The sequence below is a fragment of the Choloepus didactylus genome, chromosome 3 (genome assembly GCF_015220235.1).
Source record: "Choloepus didactylus isolate mChoDid1 chromosome 3, mChoDid1.pri, whole genome shotgun sequence".
In the NCBI taxonomy this organism is placed as follows: Eukaryota; Metazoa; Chordata; class Mammalia; order Pilosa; family Megalonychidae; genus Choloepus; species Choloepus didactylus.
In genome coordinates this window covers 91,010,495-91,032,142 of record NC_051309.1, presented here as the reverse complement: position 1 = coordinate 91,032,142, position 21,648 = coordinate 91,010,495, and the positions used below count along the sequence as shown (strand labels likewise).

General features: G+C 38.4%; 1 protein-coding gene across 10 annotated transcripts in view; it reads left to right on the top strand.

Annotated features, from left to right (window-relative positions):
• WDFY3 (WD repeat and FYVE domain containing 3) overlaps positions 1-20,875 on the top strand; it is a 364,802-nt gene extending 343,927 nt beyond the window's left edge. For 8 of the 10 annotated variants that reach the window (XM_037830163.1, XM_037830160.1, XM_037830162.1 and 5 more), the window contains 6 exons: positions 2,327-2,509; positions 3,848-3,944; positions 6,305-6,628; positions 7,279-7,390; positions 7,851-8,048; positions 17,729-20,875. In XM_037830163.1, the coding sequence (XP_037686091.1) occupies positions 2,327-2,509; positions 3,848-3,944; positions 6,305-6,628; positions 7,279-7,390; positions 7,851-8,048; positions 17,729-17,852 (1,038 nt within the window). In that variant the 3' untranslated portion in view covers positions 17,853-20,875. The remainder of the gene's footprint in view (positions 1-2,326; positions 2,510-3,847; positions 3,945-6,304; positions 6,629-7,278; positions 7,391-7,850; positions 8,049-17,728) is intronic. The other 2 variants (XR_005215912.1, XR_005215911.1) reach the window with 2 other exon arrangements.
• The last annotated feature ends 773 nt before the right edge of the window (positions 20,876-21,648 follow it).

The window sequence follows — 21,648 nt, the reverse complement described above, 5'->3', positions numbered from 1 at the left end:
CTGAGGCCCCACATCCAAGTGATCGCATCAGTATGCAGATGGTGCCCACATATGCACATCAATTTTGGAAATCAGTGAGATTCCATCCCAGCCTCATCACTTCTTAGCATTATGCAACCATTACACCTTTACCCTTATCCTGTGTTCATCATACCTGATAAAGAGTAGGTCTGGCCGTGTCACTGAATGGTTTTCATATCGTCACCCACAGTGGCAGCTTTCCTTTTGAAGGATGCTACATCTTTGATTTCTACCAGAAGATACTGAGCATTATGCTTTCAGTCAAAGACCTTACCTTCAAAGAAAAGAAAAAAGAGAAATTCAGTTCTAGTGAATGTCACTTAGAGTATCTGATTGATACAATAAGAGTGCTCAGAGTTAGGAATCAGTGGGGGGCACTTGGGAGCAGAATAGTCAGAAACTGGTTATTAGATATATTTGGAAGGTTTAAGATGTTTTTAGAACAGCACCTTGTATTGGTCCTACCAACATTTGCACCTAAAGAGCTTTATGAAAATGTCAGTGCAACAGAACCACTGTTATCCAGAAAGGTTGCTCTGAGTCAAATTCTTCATTCCACTGTTTATAGCAATTTCTTCTGGGCTTGTTCTTATCTTAAATACTGAGAATTCAACTACTTATAGTCATGTATTTATAATCATTTTTTATTTGGGCCATTTTTTACCCACTGGATTGCAGTTGTTGCTATAAACACTATAGATGTTTTCTTGATTTTTTTTTCCTTTTAAGATGCTTTTGTAATCTCTTACTAATTCATGAAAAGATTTCTATTTCTGTTATGTTTTCCCAACCAAATATTCAGTCTCCTTTACCTCAGCTTGCATTTTAGGCCTGAGCTACCTTGCAGTTGCCCTTTCATTCCTCCTCTTACTGCTCAGCCATCATAACCACAGAATTTGCTCTAATGCACCCTAATTGAGGCTGCCCTGGAATAAATGGAGCAGCTGCCTCTTGTCTGTAGCAGAGGCTGAGGCCATTAATTAAAGCTCAATGCTGGCACTCCTTCAGAGATGGTTCAGTGACAGATACAGAACTAGACACAGTAGTATTTCACAAATTATCGTTTTTGCTTGGGTTTTTGGTTTGATTCTTGATAGATAAAGAGCAGAGCAAGGGAGAGATAGAGAACAGTAGCAAAAACAGAACAGTGGTTTGAAAAAGCCCCAGTCCTCCCCCTTACTTTCTTTCTTGAGATGCTCCTATTGTTCAGCTTCTAGTTTTCCCTCTGCTTTTGACGACTGTCTTCAAATTTCCGTAGGTTTTCCTGTGTCTACAGACTGTACTGAAATTCTCCAGGTCGTTTCCAAACCCAGCATCTTAGGGATGAGAGAGGCAGCATTTTATGGTGAATGCGCTTTAGGGCTAGAAAGAGCTGGGTTCAGATCTTGACTGTGATTCCAGGCAAGTTACTTAAGCTCTTTGTACCTCACTTTTGTCCTCGGTAAAACAGGGCTACTGACAGCTAACCTCACAAGGTTGTTGTAAGGATTAACTGGAATGACCTAGAGTCCTCTACAGTAACTGGCACAGAGCAGACGCTTCAGACAGCTTCTGAATTCCTTTAGCAGTGGTAGAGCTCAGCCTGGTAGAATTTGAGAAAGAAGCTCGCTTCTATCTTTGAAATTCCTGAAAACAGGAATTACCCGTTCAGGGAGTCTTAGAATCTTTTAAGTTGTCAAGAAGTAACCCATGTATCAGTTTTTGTCTTTTTTTTTTTTTTCCTTATTCCCCAATCCCTATTGAGAATACAAATTTTAAAATAGGAGATTTCAATGTTACCAACATTTCATCTTTTCACTTATTAAAGAGAGCACTACCACTATATCTGAACTGAAAAATTTCTCTACCCCATGGTTTTGGTGGCTGGATTCACTCTACAAAGTTAAGTAGAAGTGTGGACTCTTAAACAGGAGGAGACGGGGCGAGTAGTTCACTACTTCCTCAGATTGCAAACTGCTTCCACTTGCAATGAAACGTTACTCAGCAGTGTGCTTGGGGCACAGACTGAGGGATGAGAGCTCCTGCCCTCAGTTTCCATTTGCGATCACTTGGGCCACAGTGTCGACTTTGAATTCTCAAAGAGGTCTCTGTCCAGGGTGTGTCTTTAAGCTAGAGTGAACACACCATGTCAGCAAACACAAAGTTCCAGATTACCTCAGAAATTACCCAATCACTAGTCTAAGCACTGAAAGGCTTTTTTGAGACTTTTTTGAGAGGTAGGCCAAGGATTCAGTTTGCTTCTGAAGCTTCATGTACGTTATGAAGGGAGAGAAGAGAGTGAAGAGTTTTTCTTTTATCCTCTCAGGGGGACATTGTGTCCTGTGCCGGCACATATATCCATGTGTGGAGCATTAATGGGAACCCCATCGTGAGCGTAAACACGTTCACGGGCAGGAGCCAGCAGATTGTCTGCTGCTGTGTGTCGGAGATGAACGAATGGGACACACAGAACGTCATAGTAACGGGACACTCGGATGGAGTGGTTCGGGTAAGTGAGCCGAGAGGAAAGCTCATTGGATGTTTGCTGCCCTGACTTACCTGAACCTTGAGAAGCTGTGCACGGTTTAAGGACCTCGGTACAGGTTGTGATATTGTTTAGCAAGCCCTCGCTCCACTGCATTATTAGACAGGGTGAACATCAGTGAGGCGGCCTCTTTTCTTCCTTTTAAGTAAATTAGCCCTGTGTAGTGTCTAACCACTTGACAGCTAGACAGAGAAGAACACTTAAACGTGATAACCATGTCACATTGGGATTGCTTAATGTACCAATCGGATAACTGTTGGATTATTCAGCCTGTCAAATAGCTTCTTAGGGAAAACCGTAAACAGGGACTGTGTCTTTTCTACAGGGAATCACAGAGCTAGAAAAGGCTTCCAGAGGCCTCGGGTCCACTCCCTGTCTAGAATCCCAGAGGGTTTCACCTGAATCCTCTAAGCTACGTGTAGTTTATCATTTTCTGAATTTTCTTTATTGAGCCTCTACAGAAAACAGAATAAATGGAGTGTTTACCTTTGCAGTCTGTTCAGATATTTGGGTTTTTCTCAGGAGACTTTTATTTGTGCCTGTTTTCTTTAGTTGTGTTCTTCGTAAAAGCAGAGATTGGCTGATTACCATCCTCTTTAATCACAGTCCCAAGCCCAGAGACAGTGAGATGATTAGCCTACTCCCCACAACACACCCTGGGCAGCAGCTCTGGTCCATGCACACACCAAAGTCCGCTTGCCTAGAGGAGTGTTTCAGATTACTAAATCTGTGAGGCAATAATTTAAAACTCCGTAGCCAAATAAGTTTGGGGATCCTGTTTACTCTGTGCCTTCTTGGAGATTCACAGTGTCCATCAGCATATGCCAGGGTCTGAGAGGATTTTGTAGGAAGCATTATTCTAAACTAAACAACTCCAGCTCCCTTTAACTTTACATCTTAGTTCTATTTTGGACATCTGCTCAAATGAAGACACTGAAATCTTCTGATTCAGACCTGACCAAGGAAAGAATTATTTATGCCTTGCATAGAATATTGCTAAAATATGCACAAGTCAGTTGCCTAAAATGTTATTTGTAATGAAGCCAAGTGTAAATATATATACACAAGCTGTCACATTTGCTTTTTTCATGATTAAAACAAAAAGCATTTGTGGGCCACTCTTTTATGTGGGCGGTCAGTCCCCTGCCACAATTTTCAATATACAGGAAAATCTAATTACACTCAATAATAAAAAATGAGTTATTTGCTAAACTCTCCAAAGCCCACATTCACCCAGTAATATGTAAATTATTTCCTTGATCTGTTTTTTAATGTTTTATCTTCATACTTGTTTCAATTCAGTTTTGGAGAATGGAGTTTTTGCAAGTTCCTGAAACACCAGCTCCTGAACCTGTTGAAGTCCTGGAAATGCAGGAAGACTGTCCAGAAGCACAAATAGGTATTTAATACCTTCTAAAATGTTATTCAACAGTTTTCATTTTTCTTGATTAAGTCACTATGGATAACACAACATAAACAGGAGCCTGAGGTTGGGCGTTGCTCTCAGAAACATAATAGCTCTCTATTATGTAATTCCTTTGGGCAGACATGCATGATTTTCTCTAGTTCACTGGGCACCCGGTGTGATAGTATCTTGTTGTTGGGTTCCACATTCTATACTATGTATAGTAACTAGCTTTCTGGAGTATCAAAGGCTTGGGCTTTCAGTTCTGAAAATACATAACAGAACTGTTATGTTTTTATCTAGTGGTGGATAAATTAGGCAAGCTTGCACCTCCATCCCAAGTCTGCTCCCACTTATCACCTGGTAGGCTCAGTCGGATAAGAGGATGGTATTATGTTTGTAAACCGTTCATAGCAGCAGACCAGATTCCCCACCTACCTTCAGATTCCCCACCCCTGGCTTGCTTAAGTAGGGCATTAATTCAAACTGAAGCCTGGTATTGGAAGTCTATTATCTATTATTTATAAAGCACTTTAAAATTTTCCAGTGAAATATATGGAGATAGATTATCCTATACAGAACAATTGGAAACAATGCTGTAAAACCAAATAGACATCTGCTTTGGGTTGCTAGTTTCCAGAGAAGCTCCCCCAACTCTTCTCCTCTCCCCCACACGCCCACGCCACATTCTGCCACCCACCACTACCACCGACAACAACAGCTGGTGCAAGGCACTTCCCAGAAAGTAACTGGGTTTTGTGTTTGGCCTTCAGATTATTTCTCAGCAGTTAGTTTTTGTACACTGAGAATTCATTGTGAGTTTGGCTACATGAGGGAGCTACTGAGGGAAGAGGCTTGTTATCAGAAAGCAGAAAAGATCTCATGGGAAGGGCACTTTAATGCTTATGTTATTTTAATGCTTGTAAATCTCTACATAGTCAATTGGACCTCCACCAAAAAAATCATCTGGGTGTTTGGAGACATAAAAATTCAGTTCAATTCAATAAGAATTTGGCAGTTACTTATTACGTGTCAGACTGGGTTAAAGGGTACAACAAGAAGTGGGTCTCTTTCCCTTCCTTTAAAGAAGATTTTAAATGAATAACAGTGGAAGATGAGATGAATAAGTGGATGGAAGAAGGGGTCAGAATTCATGGAGCAGAGACATTTGTATGCCTTCCTCCTCCTTGTACACTCATATTGTGGGCAGGGTGTGGCAGAGGGGAGAACTCAACAAGGAAGGATTGACTCCAGACAGTGTGGAAGTAGTGGGACTGGGGGACAGTTGCTCAGGGGAAAGGGAAGACAAGCCAGTGGTTCACTGGAAATCCAAGACTTTTCCAAAGCTGCTTGTTTGAGGACCTTAAAACTCACCATTGTGACAACTGAGAGGGAAAAAATCCATTCAAATTAGTGGTGGTAGTGTGAAGACAGGCAAAACAAATTATTTACCTTGCTGAAACTTACATGAATGTCTGGCAGGCTGGCTCTTCTTATGTGTGCCTGTGCTCTCCTTTTTTTTTTTTTTTTTTTTTAATCATATATATTTATTTCCATCAATTTTCCCTCCAGTAGACTTTAATGCAAGGGAGTAGAGAGTTGAAGTGAGGAGATGCAAAATAACAATGGAAAAAGAAAGAAGAACAGAATCCTCAATGTTTTCATCAATATTTCGTTCATCCATTATTTAATCATTTATTCATTGATTCATCAAGCATTCATTGACTCCCATAGACAAGGCCCTTCTCTCAAGCTGATCATTGTCTTATAGGGTGAGGATTTCAAGAACAGTGGAGACCCAGACTGTTAAAGGAGTCCAGGAGAGGGAGAATGCTTTCAATTGAGGGAATTGGGTAGGATTTTAGTGAAAGACATGTTTAAGTTACGCTTGAAAGCTAGATACAATCAGAACACACAGAGATTGGGAAGGTCAGTCTAGATGGGGCCAGCAGCACGGGCCAAGCCACTGGAGGAGGAGCAGGGCTGTGTGGAGAACCTGAGGGCTCTGTATAGCTGGTGGAGAGTATGGGGCAGGGTGAGGATTGGTAAAGGCAGGGTAAGGCCAGATTGTGAAAGACCGGATGCTAGGCTAAGGATTTGGACCAAAGAGTATTCAGTGAACTCTTTCAGAAATTCTACTGTTTTTTAGTATTGTTTGGTTTGGTTTGGTTTGGTTTGGTTTTGCTATCTGTAATCCAGCGGAAAATCCTGACAATTTTTTTCTTTTGTTGTTATACTTAGCTTAAAATATCATTATCTGTTGTGTCTTCACTGGTAAGAAAAAATACCCATGCGCCGACACTGTGTCTAAATGCAGTGTGTATGTTCTATGATTCTCCCAATACATTATGCAGGGCAGGAAGCCCAAGATGAGGACAGCAGTGATTCAGAAGCAGATGAACAGAGCATCACCCAGGACCCCAAAGAGATGCCCAGCCAGCCCAGCAGCATCAGCCTCCGGCCCAGGGCAGCCTCCTGCCGAGCGACAGCCAGCTGGTGTACTGACAGTGGCTCCCATGACTCCAGGCGCTGGTCTGATCAGCTCAGCCTAGATGAGAAAGACGGCTTCATATTTGTGAACTATTCAGAGGGCCAGGCCAAAGCCCATCTGCAGGCTCCCCTTAACCACCCTCACCCTAATCCCATCGAAGTGCGGAATTATAGCAGATTGAAACCTGGTAATTTGAAGTCTGGTATCTATTCTCACTCCTTGTAGGTGGTGTGAGGGCTGAATGGAATGGCGAGTTCTCTGGAGTGAGGGTGGGTAGATTGAGGCAGTGGTGCATAACTCTCCCTGGGACCCCTCCCTGATGCACTCTTTGTCCTGGGGCACCAAGAAGGTCTCTAAACTTCTTGTGTAAAGTGGACTCAAAGATGAAATCCCACAATGGTGTTTGGAATATTTTGAGCAGTTTTAAAGCAAATCACTTCAAACCAAAAACTGCATTCATTCACAAATCAGCTTTGAAAGGAAGCAAGTTATTTATTGCAAATACATAAATAAAACTGTACCAGCAGGTAACTTTACCAAATTAACAGAGTTAGTGGCAAGGTCCTCAACTGGACAAATTTTATACATCTTGCACTGAAGATTTCCCGTTCTCTCCAGTTAGTCTTTGAGAATGAGGTGTTCTCCTACCTGGTCTGTGGTTAATTTTAAAATAGATTACTTCACCTTCAACTGAGGCAGCATCTGCTGGCAACTTGAACAGTTGCTGTAACTCTACATTTAAGTACCCTAGCTTCTAAGAACACCCTATTTGGGCATCTCCACCAAATGTTGATTTCCTTTCCTATATATGTCATGTTTTCCACTTTTCCATTCCAGGGTACAGGTGGGAGCGGCAGCTGGTGTTTAGGAGCAAGCTAACTATGCATACAGCCTTCGATCGAAAGGACAACGCACATCCAGCAGAGATCACTGCATTAGGCATCTCCAAGTAAGTGGCAAACTTTTCCAGTTACTCTTCCCAAGTGAATCACTTACTTATCCAGAGGCCACACACTCCAGGCCTGTCTGGGGAAAGCAGATTTCATTTGTATTATCATTTGTGGCTCAGAAAATCGAATCTACCAGTGTGTGTGGATTTTAATTCTGAATTTAAAATGTAAATAATAGAATAAACTTTTGCCTTCTCTGCTCTTCAAAGATCCAGCAAGAGCTGATTCAAAGAGAGTTGTGATGGAAGTGCAAATTCAGGCTCAGTTCTCTTTCTCTCTTTATACCTACTTCCCCTGAGCAGATCATGGTCCCTCCCCATGACCCTCACTAGCCACTACACACACTCACACACAACTGGAGACCCTCGAGAAGCACATCACTGAATGACAGAGAGCTGTTCCGCCTGGTGACCGCTTTGGGGCCTGCATGATGTGACTTTCTGCATGTGTCTCCTGCAGGGATCACAGTAGGATCCTGGTCGGTGATAGTCGAGGCCGAGTTTTCAGCTGGTCTGTGAGTGACCAGCCAGGCCGTTCTGCTGCTGACCACTGGGTGAAGGATGAAGGAGGTGACAGCTGTTCTGGCTGCTCGGTGCGGTTTTCCCTCACAGAAAGACGACACCATTGCAGGAACTGCGGTCAGCTCTTCTGCCAGAAGTAAGATGAGACACATGCATTTTGATTTTCCATGGATTAAACTCCCTGTGGTTGTTAATTATGCCCTGCACACAGGGTCTCATTTGCTTTGGTGTCCCCCCTACACTGTGCTATATTAGTACCAATCGTCACTTTCTGTTTCTTCTTTTTTATTTCCATAATTGTGAAATATTTTGTTTATAATGAAAAGTACAGAACGGATAATCACAAACACCCATAACTCAGAATGGGTGGATGCTGGTATTTCATATTTTCCTTAGAAATATGTGTATCTAAAGCAGTACAGGTACCTTTTAAGTCCTCTTTTCACCCTTCAGCAGTCATAAGCCCCTTTCCCTCCCATAGAAGCTTCCATTTTCCTAAGTTGTTTTATACTTTGATATTTATGAGTTGTTTCCATAAATAATACATACAAAAATTTTGTGTTTTTCAGTTTTATATAAATATAGCATACTGTATGTACTCTTTTGTAACTTGGTTTTTTTACTCAACAGTGTTTTTTAAATTTGTTCATGTTGATAACTATTATTCTAGTATGTTCATTTTAATTGCTGTCAGGAATTTGGTTGTATGAATATATCACAATTTATCTACTTCCCTTTGATGAACTCATAAGGACCCCCCACCCCATTTATCACTGCTGTAAATAGTGCTGCCCTTTTAGATAAACGTGCTAGTGTCTCTCTAAAATAGACACTTCAGGATGGAATTGAGAGAACCTAGATATACCCTTGAGCTTAGCTAGATATTGCCAAGTTCCTCTCCAAAGCAGCAGTGCCAGTTTACACAGCCTCAGCAGGATAAGAACATTCTCCAAATTCTTACTCATACTTGGTATTGCCAAACGTTTTGCTTTATCCAATCTGATAGCTAGGAAATAGTATTTCATTGTTCTAACTTGCAGTGCTGGTTAGGTTAAACTTCTCTTCCTATGCTTATTAGCCATTTGGTTTCCTCTTGAGTGACTTTGCCGATTTTTCTTTCAGGTTTGCTTGTCTTTTTCTTTTAATTAAGGGATTCTATATATATTCTAGCCTCTAATCCTTTGTCTTCTTGCAAATACCTTCTACCAGTCTGTGGCTTGTGTTTTTTAAACTGTATATATTTTTTCTGTCACACAGTTTTTAATTTTGATGTAGTCAGATTTATTACTCTTTATGATTTTTGTGTTTTTGAATCTTAAGAAATCTTTCCCTGCCCTAAGATCGTGCCTTTTATCTTTTCTTTTAAAAGCTTCAAAGTTTTCTTTTTCATATTTAGGTCTTTAGTCCATTTGGATCTATTTCTTTCTTCTATCTTTTCTTTTCAAAGCTTCAAAGTTTTCTTTTCATATTTAGGTCTTTAGTCCATTTGGATCTATTTCTTTCTTCTGTCTTTTCTTTTGAAAGCTTCAGAGTTTCCTTTTTCATAGTTAGGTCTGTAGTCCATTTGGATCTATTTCTTTCCTCAGATGAAGAGTCAGTTGTCCTGTCATCACTGATTTGAATGTCCTCTCTGTCGTACACTGGGGTTCCATATACACATGTATAGTCTTTACTTTCCATGCCATAAAACAGAATAATATACTGTGGTCAGTATACCTGAACGCTTATATTACCTTACTCTAGAGATACGTTCACCAAAAATATGTTATTCCCAGATTGCATCATCATTTCTGGGCAGCAGTAACTTACTGGAAAGGGCATCGTCTTTGGATTTCAACTGACCAAATGCTCTTTTGGCTACTTTCAGTTGCCTTTACCTCAGGCAGGTTACTGAACTTCTACACTTCAGTTTCTTCATCTGTAAAATGTGGATGAAAACAGCTCTCTCATAGAGGTGTTGAGAGAATGAAATGAGAATGTTTCTGAGCATTGTATAGGACCAAGTGCAGAGTCTGGCAGTATAGATGTTCGATAAAAAGTAGTTATAATTTTTTTCAGGTTAATGATGTAAACCTCTGCTCTTAGGCACCTGTTTCAAGATAAGGTGGTCAGAATTTAGCTGTCAGCTGTTCCTTATGGGAGCTTGTATAAGGCTGGCTGAGGATTTTGTGTTGTGGTTCTGAGCTTTGAGCCTACCACTCTATAAAATACAGTAAACTAGTAATTTCTGACAGTCAACAGCCTCGTATATACTTGGGCATACATATCTCTTCTTTGTGGTGTTTAATTTTTAAAATAATGTTAAATGGACATAATTCTTTAAATTATCCATGGCTGTCAAATATTGGATGGAGGCCTTGTTTGAAAAACTGACCAACCAGCGATTGAAAATATTGAGCAGGCACAGAAGAAAGGGCTGTCCAGGATGGCGAATCCCATCCTTGATCTCTGTGCCCTCAGCTGCTGAAAGAACTTGTAAAAGTTCCTGAGGTTTTCCTCAAAATGCAGTGACAGTCCTTTAAGCCCCTAAAGTTTGTAGCACTTCATTTATTCTCTGGACACTTTTACTAGTAGATTAATGAAGGTTATATGTATTTCTCCATTTCAAGCTTATAAAAAAACAAGCTTAAAGTGATTTAATACTACATCTAAGGTCACAGCCTGCTTTATTCCAGGAATAGGAACTCTAAATACTCTTTTTTAAAGAATTTGGACATCTCTTACATATACTCTACTTTAAACAGTTCTATGAAGATAAATAGAAAATGAGAACATTTGGACCCGGCGAAAAGCCAAACTACCTATTTAAGAAATGATGAGGACTAGATCAACAAAATGGTTAAAAGCCCAGAAGAACTTGATACTGACCAAAGTATCTTTTAAAATGGGCAGCAAGTCATTTTCTCCTGCCAAGAGAAGAGTCAAGCTCCAAGTAAAGACATTCACACCCCATCAGTTTATAGGGAATGAGACCCATCCAATACAGGCAGTCAGGCCCCTTAGTTTCATCTTAAAGAAAATCTTAACTTTTTTTCTTTTTAATTCTCTTCATTCAAAAAATAACTTAACCCTATTTTAATGGTACTGTTCTTCATAGACCAAAACGAATCAAGTAGCAATCCTTTGGGTCCTTGGTCAACCACATGAAACAAAACATCTATGGTCTTTGGCATTACATTGAAAGCATTCTGTTCAATTTTTTAAAAATTTTATTCTAGTAGTATATTTAGAACTTAAATTTTCCCCTTTAACCACATTCAAATATAAAATTTGGTGCTGTTAATCATGTTCATGATATAGTACTACCCTTACCACTGTGCATTACCAGAACGTTTCCCCAACACCCCAAATAGAAACTGTACAGTTTAAGCATTAATACCCATTCCCTACCCCTAGCCTGGCCCTGGTAACCTATATTCTAGGTTCTAACTCTATTAATTTCTTTATTATAATTTCTTCTTTATTAGTAAGATCATACAATATTTGTCCTTTTCTGTCTGGCTTATTTCATTCAACATGATATCTGCAAGTTTCATCCATGTTGTCATATTTATCAAGACTTCATTCCTTTTTATAGCTGAATAATATTCCATGGGTTATGTATATACCACATTTTGTTTATCCATTCATCGACTGATGGACACTTGGGTTACTTACATCTTTTGTGAAAAATGTCACTACAAACATCAGTGTGCAAATATCTGTTCAAGTTCCTGCTTTCCATTCTTTTGAGTATATACCTAGAAGTGAGATTGCTGGGCCTTATGGTATTTCTATACTTAATTTTCTGAGCAACTGCCAAACTGTCTTCCACAGCAGCAACACCATTTTACATTCCCACCAACAGGAATGAGTGTTTCTATTTCTTTATAACCTCCCCAACACTTATAATTTTGTTTTTTTTTTAAATAGTAGCCATTCAGGTGGGTGTGAAATGGCATATCATTGTCATTTTGATTTGCATTTCCCTAATGGCTAATGATATTGAGCATCTTTTCATGTTCTATTTCACCATTTGCCTATCTTTAAAGAAATGTGTATTCAAGACTTTTGTCCATTTTTAAAATTGGGTTGTTTGTCTTTTTGTTGTAGAGTTGTAGAATTTCTTTGTATATTATGGATTTTAAACCCTTATCAGGTATGTGGTTGCCAAATAATTTCTCACATTGTGGAGGTTGTCGTTTTACCATCATGATAAAGCCTTTTGATGCACAAGTGTTTTTAATTCTAATGAAGTCTCATTTATCTATTTTGTCTTTGCTTGGTTATGCTTTGGGCATAAAGTCTAAAAGAACCATTAATTAATACAAGGTCCTGGAGATACTGTCCTTTGTTTTCTTCTAAGAGTTCTATAGTTCTGGTTCTTATTTATAGGTATTTGATCCATTTTGAGTTGATTTTTGTATATGGTGTGAGGTAGGGGTCCACCTTCATTCTTTGGCATAATGACATCCAGGTTTTCCCAGCACCATTTGTTGAGGAGATTATTCTTTCTCTATTGAGTGGTTTTGGCATCCTTGTCAAATATCAGTTGGCCATAAATGTGAGGGTTGACTTCTGAGCCAAAAGTTTAATTCCATTGGTCTATATGGCTATCCTTGTGGTAGTACTATGTGCTTTTGATTACTATGGATTTGTAATAAGTTTTAAGATTGGGAACTGTGAGTCCTTCAGTTTCATTGTTCTTTCTCAAGATGGCTTTGGTTATTCAGGGCCCCTTTTCCTTTCACTGAATTTGATGATTGGCTTTTTCAATTTTGGAAATAAGGCTATTAGAATTTTGATTGGGATTGCATTGAATCTGTAAACTGCTTTGGGTAGAAATGACATCCTAAAATATTTAGTTTTCCAATCCATGAACGTGGAATGTCTTTCCATTGATTTAGGTCTTTGATTTCTTTTAGCAGTGTTTTGTAGTTTTCTGTGTGCAAAACCTTTACTTTCTTCATTAGATTTATTCTTAGATATTTGATTCTTTTATTGCTATTGTAAATGAAATTTTTTCCTGATTTCTTCTTCCAGTTATTCATTACTAGAGTATAGAAATGTTATTGATTTGGGGGTGTTGATCTTGTACTTTACCACTTTGCTGAATTTTTTGTTAGCTGTAGGAGTTTTGTTGTGAATTTTTCTCTGTATAGGATAATACCATCTTCAGAGAGGGAACGTTTTTCTACTTCCTTTACACTTTTGATGCCTTTTGTTTCTTTTTCTGCCTAATTGCTCTGCCTAATTGCTCTGTTATTGTTGGATAACAGTGGTGATAGTGGATATTCTTGTTCTGTTCTTAATCTTAGAGGGGAAGTTTTCAGTTTTTCACCAGTAAGTATGATGTCAGCTCTGGGGTTTTCAAATACACCTTTTATCATGTTGAGGAAAGTTCCTTCTTTTCCTAGTTTTTTAAGTGTTTTTATGAAGAACAGATGCTGGATTTTGTCAGATGCCTTTTCTGCAACAACTGAGATGATCATTTGGTTTTTTCCCTTCATTCTGCTAATGTGGTTTATTACATTAATTGATTTTGTTATGTTGAACCACCTATACCTGCCAACAGTAAATCCCACTTGATCGTGGTGTATAATTCTTTTAATATGTGTTAGTATTTTGTCAAGATTTTTGCATCTATGTTCATAAGATATATTGGTCTGTAATTTTCTCTTGTGATATCTTTATATCTGGCTTTGGTATGAGGGTGATGGCCTCATAGAATGGGCTAAGGAGTATTCCCTCCTCTTCAATTTTTTTGGAAGCGTTTGAGCAGGATTGGAGTTAAGCCTTCTTGAATGTTTGGTAAAATTCCCTTGTGAAGCTATGTGCTGTTGGGCTTTTCTTTGTTGAGAGGTTTTTGATTACTGATTCAGTCCCTTGATTAACTATTGGTTTACTCTTCTATTTCTCCTTGAGTCAGTATAGGTAGTTTGTTTGTTTTTAGGAATTTGTCCATTTTATCTAGGTTATCTAAGTTACTGTCATACAGTTGTTCATACCATCCTCTTATAGTCCTTTTTTATTTCTGTGGAGTCAAGAGTAACAGTGCCCTTTCCATTACTAATTTAATTATTTGTTTTCTCTCTTTTTTTCCCCTTTGTCAGTGTAGCTAAAGCATTCTCAAGTTTATGGGTATTTTCAAAGAACCAACAGTTGATTTTGCTGATCGTATTGTTTTTTATATTCTCTGTTTCATTTATCTCCAGTCTAATCTGTATTTCCTTCCTTCTGCTCGCTTTGGGTTTAGTTTACTCATCTTTTTCTAGATCCATCAGCTGTAAGGGTAGGTGTCTGATTTGAGATCTTCTTTTTTAATGTTAGCATTCAGACCTATAAATTTCCCTCTTAGCACTGTCTTTCGAACATCCCATAAGTTTTAGTATGTTGTGTTTTCATTTTCCTTCACCTCAAGATATTTCCTAATTTCCCTTGTGATTTTTTCTTTGATCCATTGGTTGTTTAAGAGTTCTGTGTTTAATTTGCACATTTGTGAATTTTTCATGTCTTCCTCTGTTACAGATTTCTAGTGTCATTCCATTCTGGTCAAAGAAGATACATGATTTCAATGGTTTTGAATTTATTGAGACTTGTTTTGTGACCTAACATATGGTCTATCCTGGAAAATGTATTCTGCTGCTATTGGGTGAAGTGTTCTAACTATGTCTTTCAGGTTTATTTGGTTTAGGGTACCATTCATGTCTTCTATTTCCATATTGATCTTCTGTCTATATGTTCTATTCGTTATTGAAAGTGGTATATTAAGTCCCTACTATTTATGTAGCACTGTCAACATTTGCTTCATATATTTGGGGGCTCTGTTGTTAGATGCATACAAATTTAAAATTGTTATGTCTTCATCCTTTATCAGTATATAATGATCTTTGTTCCCATAGCAGTTTTGACCTTAAAGTCTATTTTATCTGATATTAGTATAACTACCCCAGCTCTCATTTGGTTACTACTTGCATGGTATATTTATTCCATCCTTTCACTTTCAACCTACTTATGTCTTTGAATTTAAGGTGAATCTCTTATAAGCAGTATATAGTTAAGTCATGCTTTTTAATCCATTCTGTCAACCTCTGCCTTTTGAATGGAAAGTTTAATCCATTTACATTTAAAGTGATTAGTGATAATGCAAGACTTTCTTCTGGCATTTTGCTATTTAGTCTTTGTAAGTCATATCTTTTTTGATCCACAATTCTTCCATTAATGCCTACTTTCATGTTTCTTTGATTTTTTGAATTATAACAGTTTGAGTTCCTTCTTATTTCTTTCTGTATACATTTTTCTTATATTTTCTTTGTGGTTACCAAGATGTTAAATTTTAACATCTTAAATATATAGAAATCATTTTTTTATTTGATACCAACTTAACTTCAACGGCATACACATATACTGTTTCTAGACTCTTCTTCCCCCCCCCTTTTTACTTGTTTCAAATTTTGTCTTTGTACAATGTATGTCCAAAACCATAATTTTAGCATTAGTTTTTTGCATTTGCATTTAAGTACCTGTAAGAAGTAAGAAGTGGAGTTGCATACCAAAAACTACAATACAATAGCTGTGGCATCTATAGTTACCCATATGTTTATCTTTACTAGATGTCTTTATTTCTTTCTGCCACTTTGATCCGCTGTCTAGTGGCCTTTCCTTTCAGTCTGATGAACTCCCCTTAGCGTTGCTTGTAGGGCAGGTTTAGTACAAATGAACTCCCTCAGCTTTTGTTTGTCTGGGAATGTCTTAATCGCTCCCCATTTTAAAGAAAATCTTGCTAGATGTAAAATTCTTTGTTGGCAGTTGTTTTCTCTCTAGACTTTTTAAGTATTCCATGGCACTGCTTTCTTGCTTCCATGGTTTCAGATGAGAAATGGGCACTTAATCTAATTGGGACTTCCTTTTAGTTGCAGCTTTCAAATCTCTCCTTGTCCTTTGCATTTGACAGTTTAATCACTATATGACTGGGTATATTTTTCTTTGTGTTTATCCTGATTGTTGTTCTCTGGGCTTCTTGGATGTGCATATTTACATCTTTTGCTAAGTTTGGGAAGTTCTCCGTCATTTTTTTTTTTTAATATTCCTTCTGCCCCTTTCTCTCTTCTTTTGGGACTCCCATAATGCATATTGGTATTCTTGTTGGTGTCCTAGAGATCTCTTAGGCTACTTTCGCTTTTTGATTCTTTTTACTTTCTGGTCCTCAGCCTGACTCATTTCAGTTGTCTTGTCTTCTAGATCATTCATTGTTCTGTCAGCAAAAATCTGCTTTTTAAACCCTCTAGGGAATTTTTCATTTAAGTTATTGTGGTCTTCAACTCCGGTAGTTCTGTTTGGTTCCTTCTAAAAATCTCTTTATTGAGATTCTCATATTTTTCATTCATTGTTTTCCTGATATCCATTTTTCTTTCTCTATATTTTCCTTCATCTTGTTGAGCATATTGAGGATCATCTTTTTTAAGTCTTTGCCTGGTATGTCCACTATCTGGTCTTCTCCTTTGATGTTGTCTGGATTTTTAGCCTTTCCCTGTGGATAGTCCATCATTTCTGTGCTTTGCTTGTCTTGTGTCTTTCGTTGCACACTGTACATTTTAGTATTTTAAAGTGTTAACTCTGGGATTTAGTTCATGAGCTGTTTCTTTAGTTTGTATCCAGCTGATGTTAGGACAGAGATTTCCTCAAGTGCCAGGGGCTAACAAAACCAAACAAACCAATGCAATAAAAAATATCTTTCACAGTATTGTAATTAGCTGTGCATGGTCCAGTGCTCTCCTTCAGAGTTCAGCCCTCCTATCAAGAAAGTTCGCCCAAGGCAAATGTAAAGTACAGGGTTCTCCCTGTCTTTTCTGACCCTGTGTCTTGTCCTGGGAATATCTTGCTAATGGCCTTAGGAGTCCCTCTGTTTATAGGAAGGTAAATCCTCCCTCTATTCCCTATGAAATAGACTCTCCCTCTCCTTGGTGCTCTGTTATAGGATTTAAAACAGGTAAGTCTTTGCCCCAGGCTTTTTGACTAAATTGTTTCTTACAATTACAGTGCTGTAGCTATCTCAAGCTGCTTTTGCCTGGAGGGAAATTCTGGGGCCCAGCAAGCCAGGGAGGGGTTTCCTAGATACCTCTTTCCTAGACAGAAAAGGCCAGGGACCCACAGTGGCCTTGGTTCCCTACTGCTTGGGGAGGGGGTGACGGAGGGGCCAGCAAGCACTCCAAGAGCTTCTCATTTGGCTTTTTTAATCTACATTTTGTCAATTCGGCTCTTGCCCAGTAAATGCAGCCCTTGGACTGTTTTCCATAGTTTTGAGAAATGGTTCTGCCTTTAAGACTCCTTTGCTGCTTTTGCTCAAGGCACGTTGGAACCATGGCCCCCAGCGATCTGAAGTAGCTGATCAAAATCAGTGATCAGTCTTCAGCCCACATACCCCTGGATCTTGAGGGACTAGTTCTTTAACTCCCACTCTGGCACCAGCAAGCTGTACCAGGAGCTAGGAATAAGGACCCCACGGATGCCTGTGGTAGAGCTGGGGAATGGGGGATGGTGGGCACCGCATGGAGAGTGACAGTCACGGGTATTTACTGCACTTTACCAGCCTCTTCTTCCTGCTCTCCCTTGGATGTAGCAGTGTTCTGCTGTCTCCAAAGTTTCAAAATAGTTGATTATGACAGTTCCTGCCAGTTCAATAGTAGTTCTGTTGGAGGGACTACTTTGTGGAGTTTTCTGTTCTTCCATCTTCCCACAGTCCTCTCCATTTGATTTTTAAATTAGTATTTCTGGCCACAGTGATAAGACAGGGAGAAGATATATAGCTGTAACTAACTGATTTTTCCTTTCTTATAGGTGCAGTCGATTTCAATCAGAAATCAAACGCTTGAAAATCTCATCCCCTGTGCGTGTTTGTCAGAACTGTTATTACAATTTACAGCATGAGAGGAGTTCAGAAGATGGGCCTCGAAATTGTTGAAATGCCAACAAGCAGATGGGAGACCATGGTTGTAGGACCCTTCTTGATTCCCTGTCACAGCTCGCAGCTTGGAAGGCGTTGGAAACAGTCTCCGTTTACACGTCTCTTCATACTGAGTGTTTGAAGTGCTGAATTCAAAGGGATCATTGAATAAACGGGTGTAGAGTACAGTAATTGGACAAACACTATTCAAGTGAACAGCACAAGAATATGAGGTGGTTCCTAGGAGCAACATTTTCAATATCTGATTCTCCCTGTTAACGATAGCTGTTGAGAGAAGTACACAATCCTCACTTACTAACTGTCTTTTCTTGCATCTCATTTTTGTAGAGCTACTCATCCTTATTTGGAAAAACCAAGAACAACAAAAAAGGCTTTTAGAAGATGGCTGTAAATCTGACTTCTTTGCAAGTAACTGTGTATATTGTAAATAGGTATAAAGGCCTTTTTTTTTTTTCTAAATAAGGACTTAACTGCTTGTTAAACCACTAACTCAGTGAACTACTTACAGTTTGTCTGACATCTCTCATTTACCAATTAATTATAAATATGTTTTTTAAAACCCTCAAAGACATTATCTGTGGTCTTTTTTTTTTTTTCCTTTGAAACCCAGCCTGTGTGCCTGATGTCCTTTCTTTCAAGTTGCCCACAGTATCTCCATTTAGACTAGGCTACTAACCAAAATAATGTGGACCTTCTTTAAGAAGCAGTGTGGGAGAATAGAATTCCAGCCATAAGAGAACCTGGAAATATTTGGGTGTTTTGCACCTGGTTACACACCACCTCAGTGTTGTTCTTATGTAATAAGGCCCCTTTTGAGCGTATATTTGGGCTGCTGTTTGGTCAGAGCATACCTTCTTAGCGCCACATACAGCCAGTCAGTTCAGCAGTCTAGGGCAGGAACCAGCCCTGCCAAACTAATGGAACTAATCTGCATGTAACCCGAAATTAGCTTCTCGTGCATAGATCATAATAAGTATGTGTCTTTGGTGACACTAACGTTCTACTATAGCTTATTTTCAAAAAAAGGGTTAAAACAAAAAAATGTGTACAGAATTAACGTATAAACCTTGTTGTAAAACTGAATCATGTCAGAACTGCTTAAAATTAACCTTAACCATTTAATGCCATCTACCTGAAAACAGTGAGATTTATACTGTATCAATGTCTATTTTTTTGTTTTTGCTATGAATATAATTACAGTATTTTAATATTTAGTTATTTAATTTGTTCTACTAGTTGGATACGGAACACACAAACCCAGGGGGATTAAAGCTGGTGGGGACTAAGGGAAAGTTTAGTTTACAGGAAAAAGGCTTTGGTGGTGGGATTTTTTAAAATGTGTGTTATGTACATATATACATATATATATATATATGAAGCAAATGAAACAATTAATCTAGATTTTAACATTTTCAGATATTTAGTGATGATAATATTATGAACAATTCTAAAAGCCCTGTGATTTCAAAAATGGCCAAGAAAGGAAGGATGGGCCTTCACACTCATGAAGGCACCATACGAAGGACAGTGGCTTTGGCTTTCTCGTCTTTTCATCTTTAGGCCCTGGTGACAGGCACACTTATGCACTAAAATGCACATATATGCACATGTGTTCAAAAATAGGCATTTGGTACAATAGTAATCTTGTACCTAATGGGCTGAAACCAGCTTAAGAACAAATTTGTTCTTCCTAGTAACTAGGTCTCCAAGAGAAAATATAAAGGCTGCTTTAGTGCCTTATGCTCACTAAATTTAAATCTTTATTTACCTAGGTGTGAACCTACAGTCTACTTATGACTACATATCAAAATTGGTTAAGACCCTTCCATTTCTAAAGTTCAGATATGCTCGTTAATAAAAGGATTATTGGCATTAATACTTTAACTTGAAGAAAAGTTGTGTTCTGTTTTCCTTTCTATGTCTTACTCCTCCCCATGCCTCCCCTCCCCTGTCATCATCTAACTTCAATTCTAATAAATGATGCTGGATGTTCAACAGTTGCAGGAATTGTGCTGTCACACAACCGCGGGGCTTTGCCCCTGCCTGGCCCTATAGATGAGTCGTACCAGTGTTATTCCACACTTTTTAAAAGAAGCATCCTCTCCTTGTCTATGAACCACGTTTACCCCAAACCCAACGGCAGAGGTATTCTTTAAAGACTTGAATATATGAATGTGTGTATGTAGTAACGTAAAGGTTATTCCTCTATGTAATATGAAGTTATATGGGATAAACACTTTTAAACTTTCCAATGCAACTTCCATACCTAGAAGACGAAAACCAAAACCCTCATGATAGTATTTCCTCTGGCAGCTGGTGCTGTGGGCAACTGTTTTGTTCAGTGGGGTTTCTTTTCTTTTTGTTTCTTCTGCAGAAATCAAAAACCACTCACACACACAAGTACACTCACATACATAAACTCATTTGTTTCTCTGGATCTTTTTCTGTGTTCCATGTAAATTTGTTTACCAATATATATTCCCAACATGTACACACACCTTTGAGTGGTCTGTATTCTTTCTCTGAGAGTACCTCACAGGGCTCCTGCCTGATCTCTGTAGTTTGTTCATTCATCCTTCCATCCCTCCATCCATCCATCCATTTCTTCACCATGTATTCTAACATTTCTGTGTGGTGTGCAACCGTAACGTCATGCTTTTGAAGAGGAGAACTGCTGCCCATAGCAGTCATCCATCTGGATAATAGCAAAACACCCTAGATAAGTTATTTTGCACTTTCTTATGTATAAAGTTGGTAGAAACTTATTTTTGCTTTGTATCATTTAAAGACATTTTGTTTTGGTAAATGAACTGTGTATAAAATATTTATGCCGTTAAAACTGTTTTTAGAAAGTATTTTTAATTTCAGCAAGTTTGGTTACTTGTTGCATGACAATTAACACAGCTGACTTTTTGTGTCAGTGCAATGTATATTTTTTTGTCCTGTTATTAACTTGTAAGCCCTAGTAATGGCCAATTATTTGTACAGCAACAGAAGTAAATCAAAGATACTGGCTAAGACTGGATTGATTGTGGACTTTTGTACTATACTGCAGAAGCCAATATCTGTTTTTTGGTGGTTATGTAAAAGGCCTGAAGAATTACTATCTAGTGTGCAATCTGTGATATCTGAATGTTCATTGTATATCTGTCTCTGATGCAAAAAGGTAGAGTAACACAATTACAATACATGATTAAATAATAGTCCAGGTACTTAAGTATTTTTTTTTTTTCATTTCAAATAAATACCTACTATTTATCACCCCAAAAATAATAATTTTAAAAAGTTGTTTTTAAGCTAGTTTTTTTTCTCGGGGGGGGCAGGGTGGGGATGAGAAACCTGAGGGCTAATAATTTCCTACACTTTGGATAATTCTTTTCCAGTTATAAATATTTATTGCAAAGATATTGGCTGTTAGGGTTCTAGTTCAAGTTCTAGTTTGCAGCCACCCTTTTAAAATCCAGGCGTTCTGTGGCAAGTGACCTGGAGATACCATCCTCACATTGGACTTGATGAAGAGCTTTCTGCATGTTTTCACCTCTTTTTTTACCCCTGGGCCTTATTCCCTAACCATCATATTGTGAAAAGTAAGCAACAGTAAATCATTTAGTAGTGGGACTGTTAATATACATACATACATATATCTCCTACCCCTACCGTGGCCACATCAGAAAAGTTCCAGTATCCTGGCCTCTCTGAAAGCATTAGAATTCACAAAGCCTCTTTTGTTATTAGCTTATTTGGTTTTAAAACAGGTTTCCCAGTAAAAGATATTTCTCTGGATAGTTCTTTT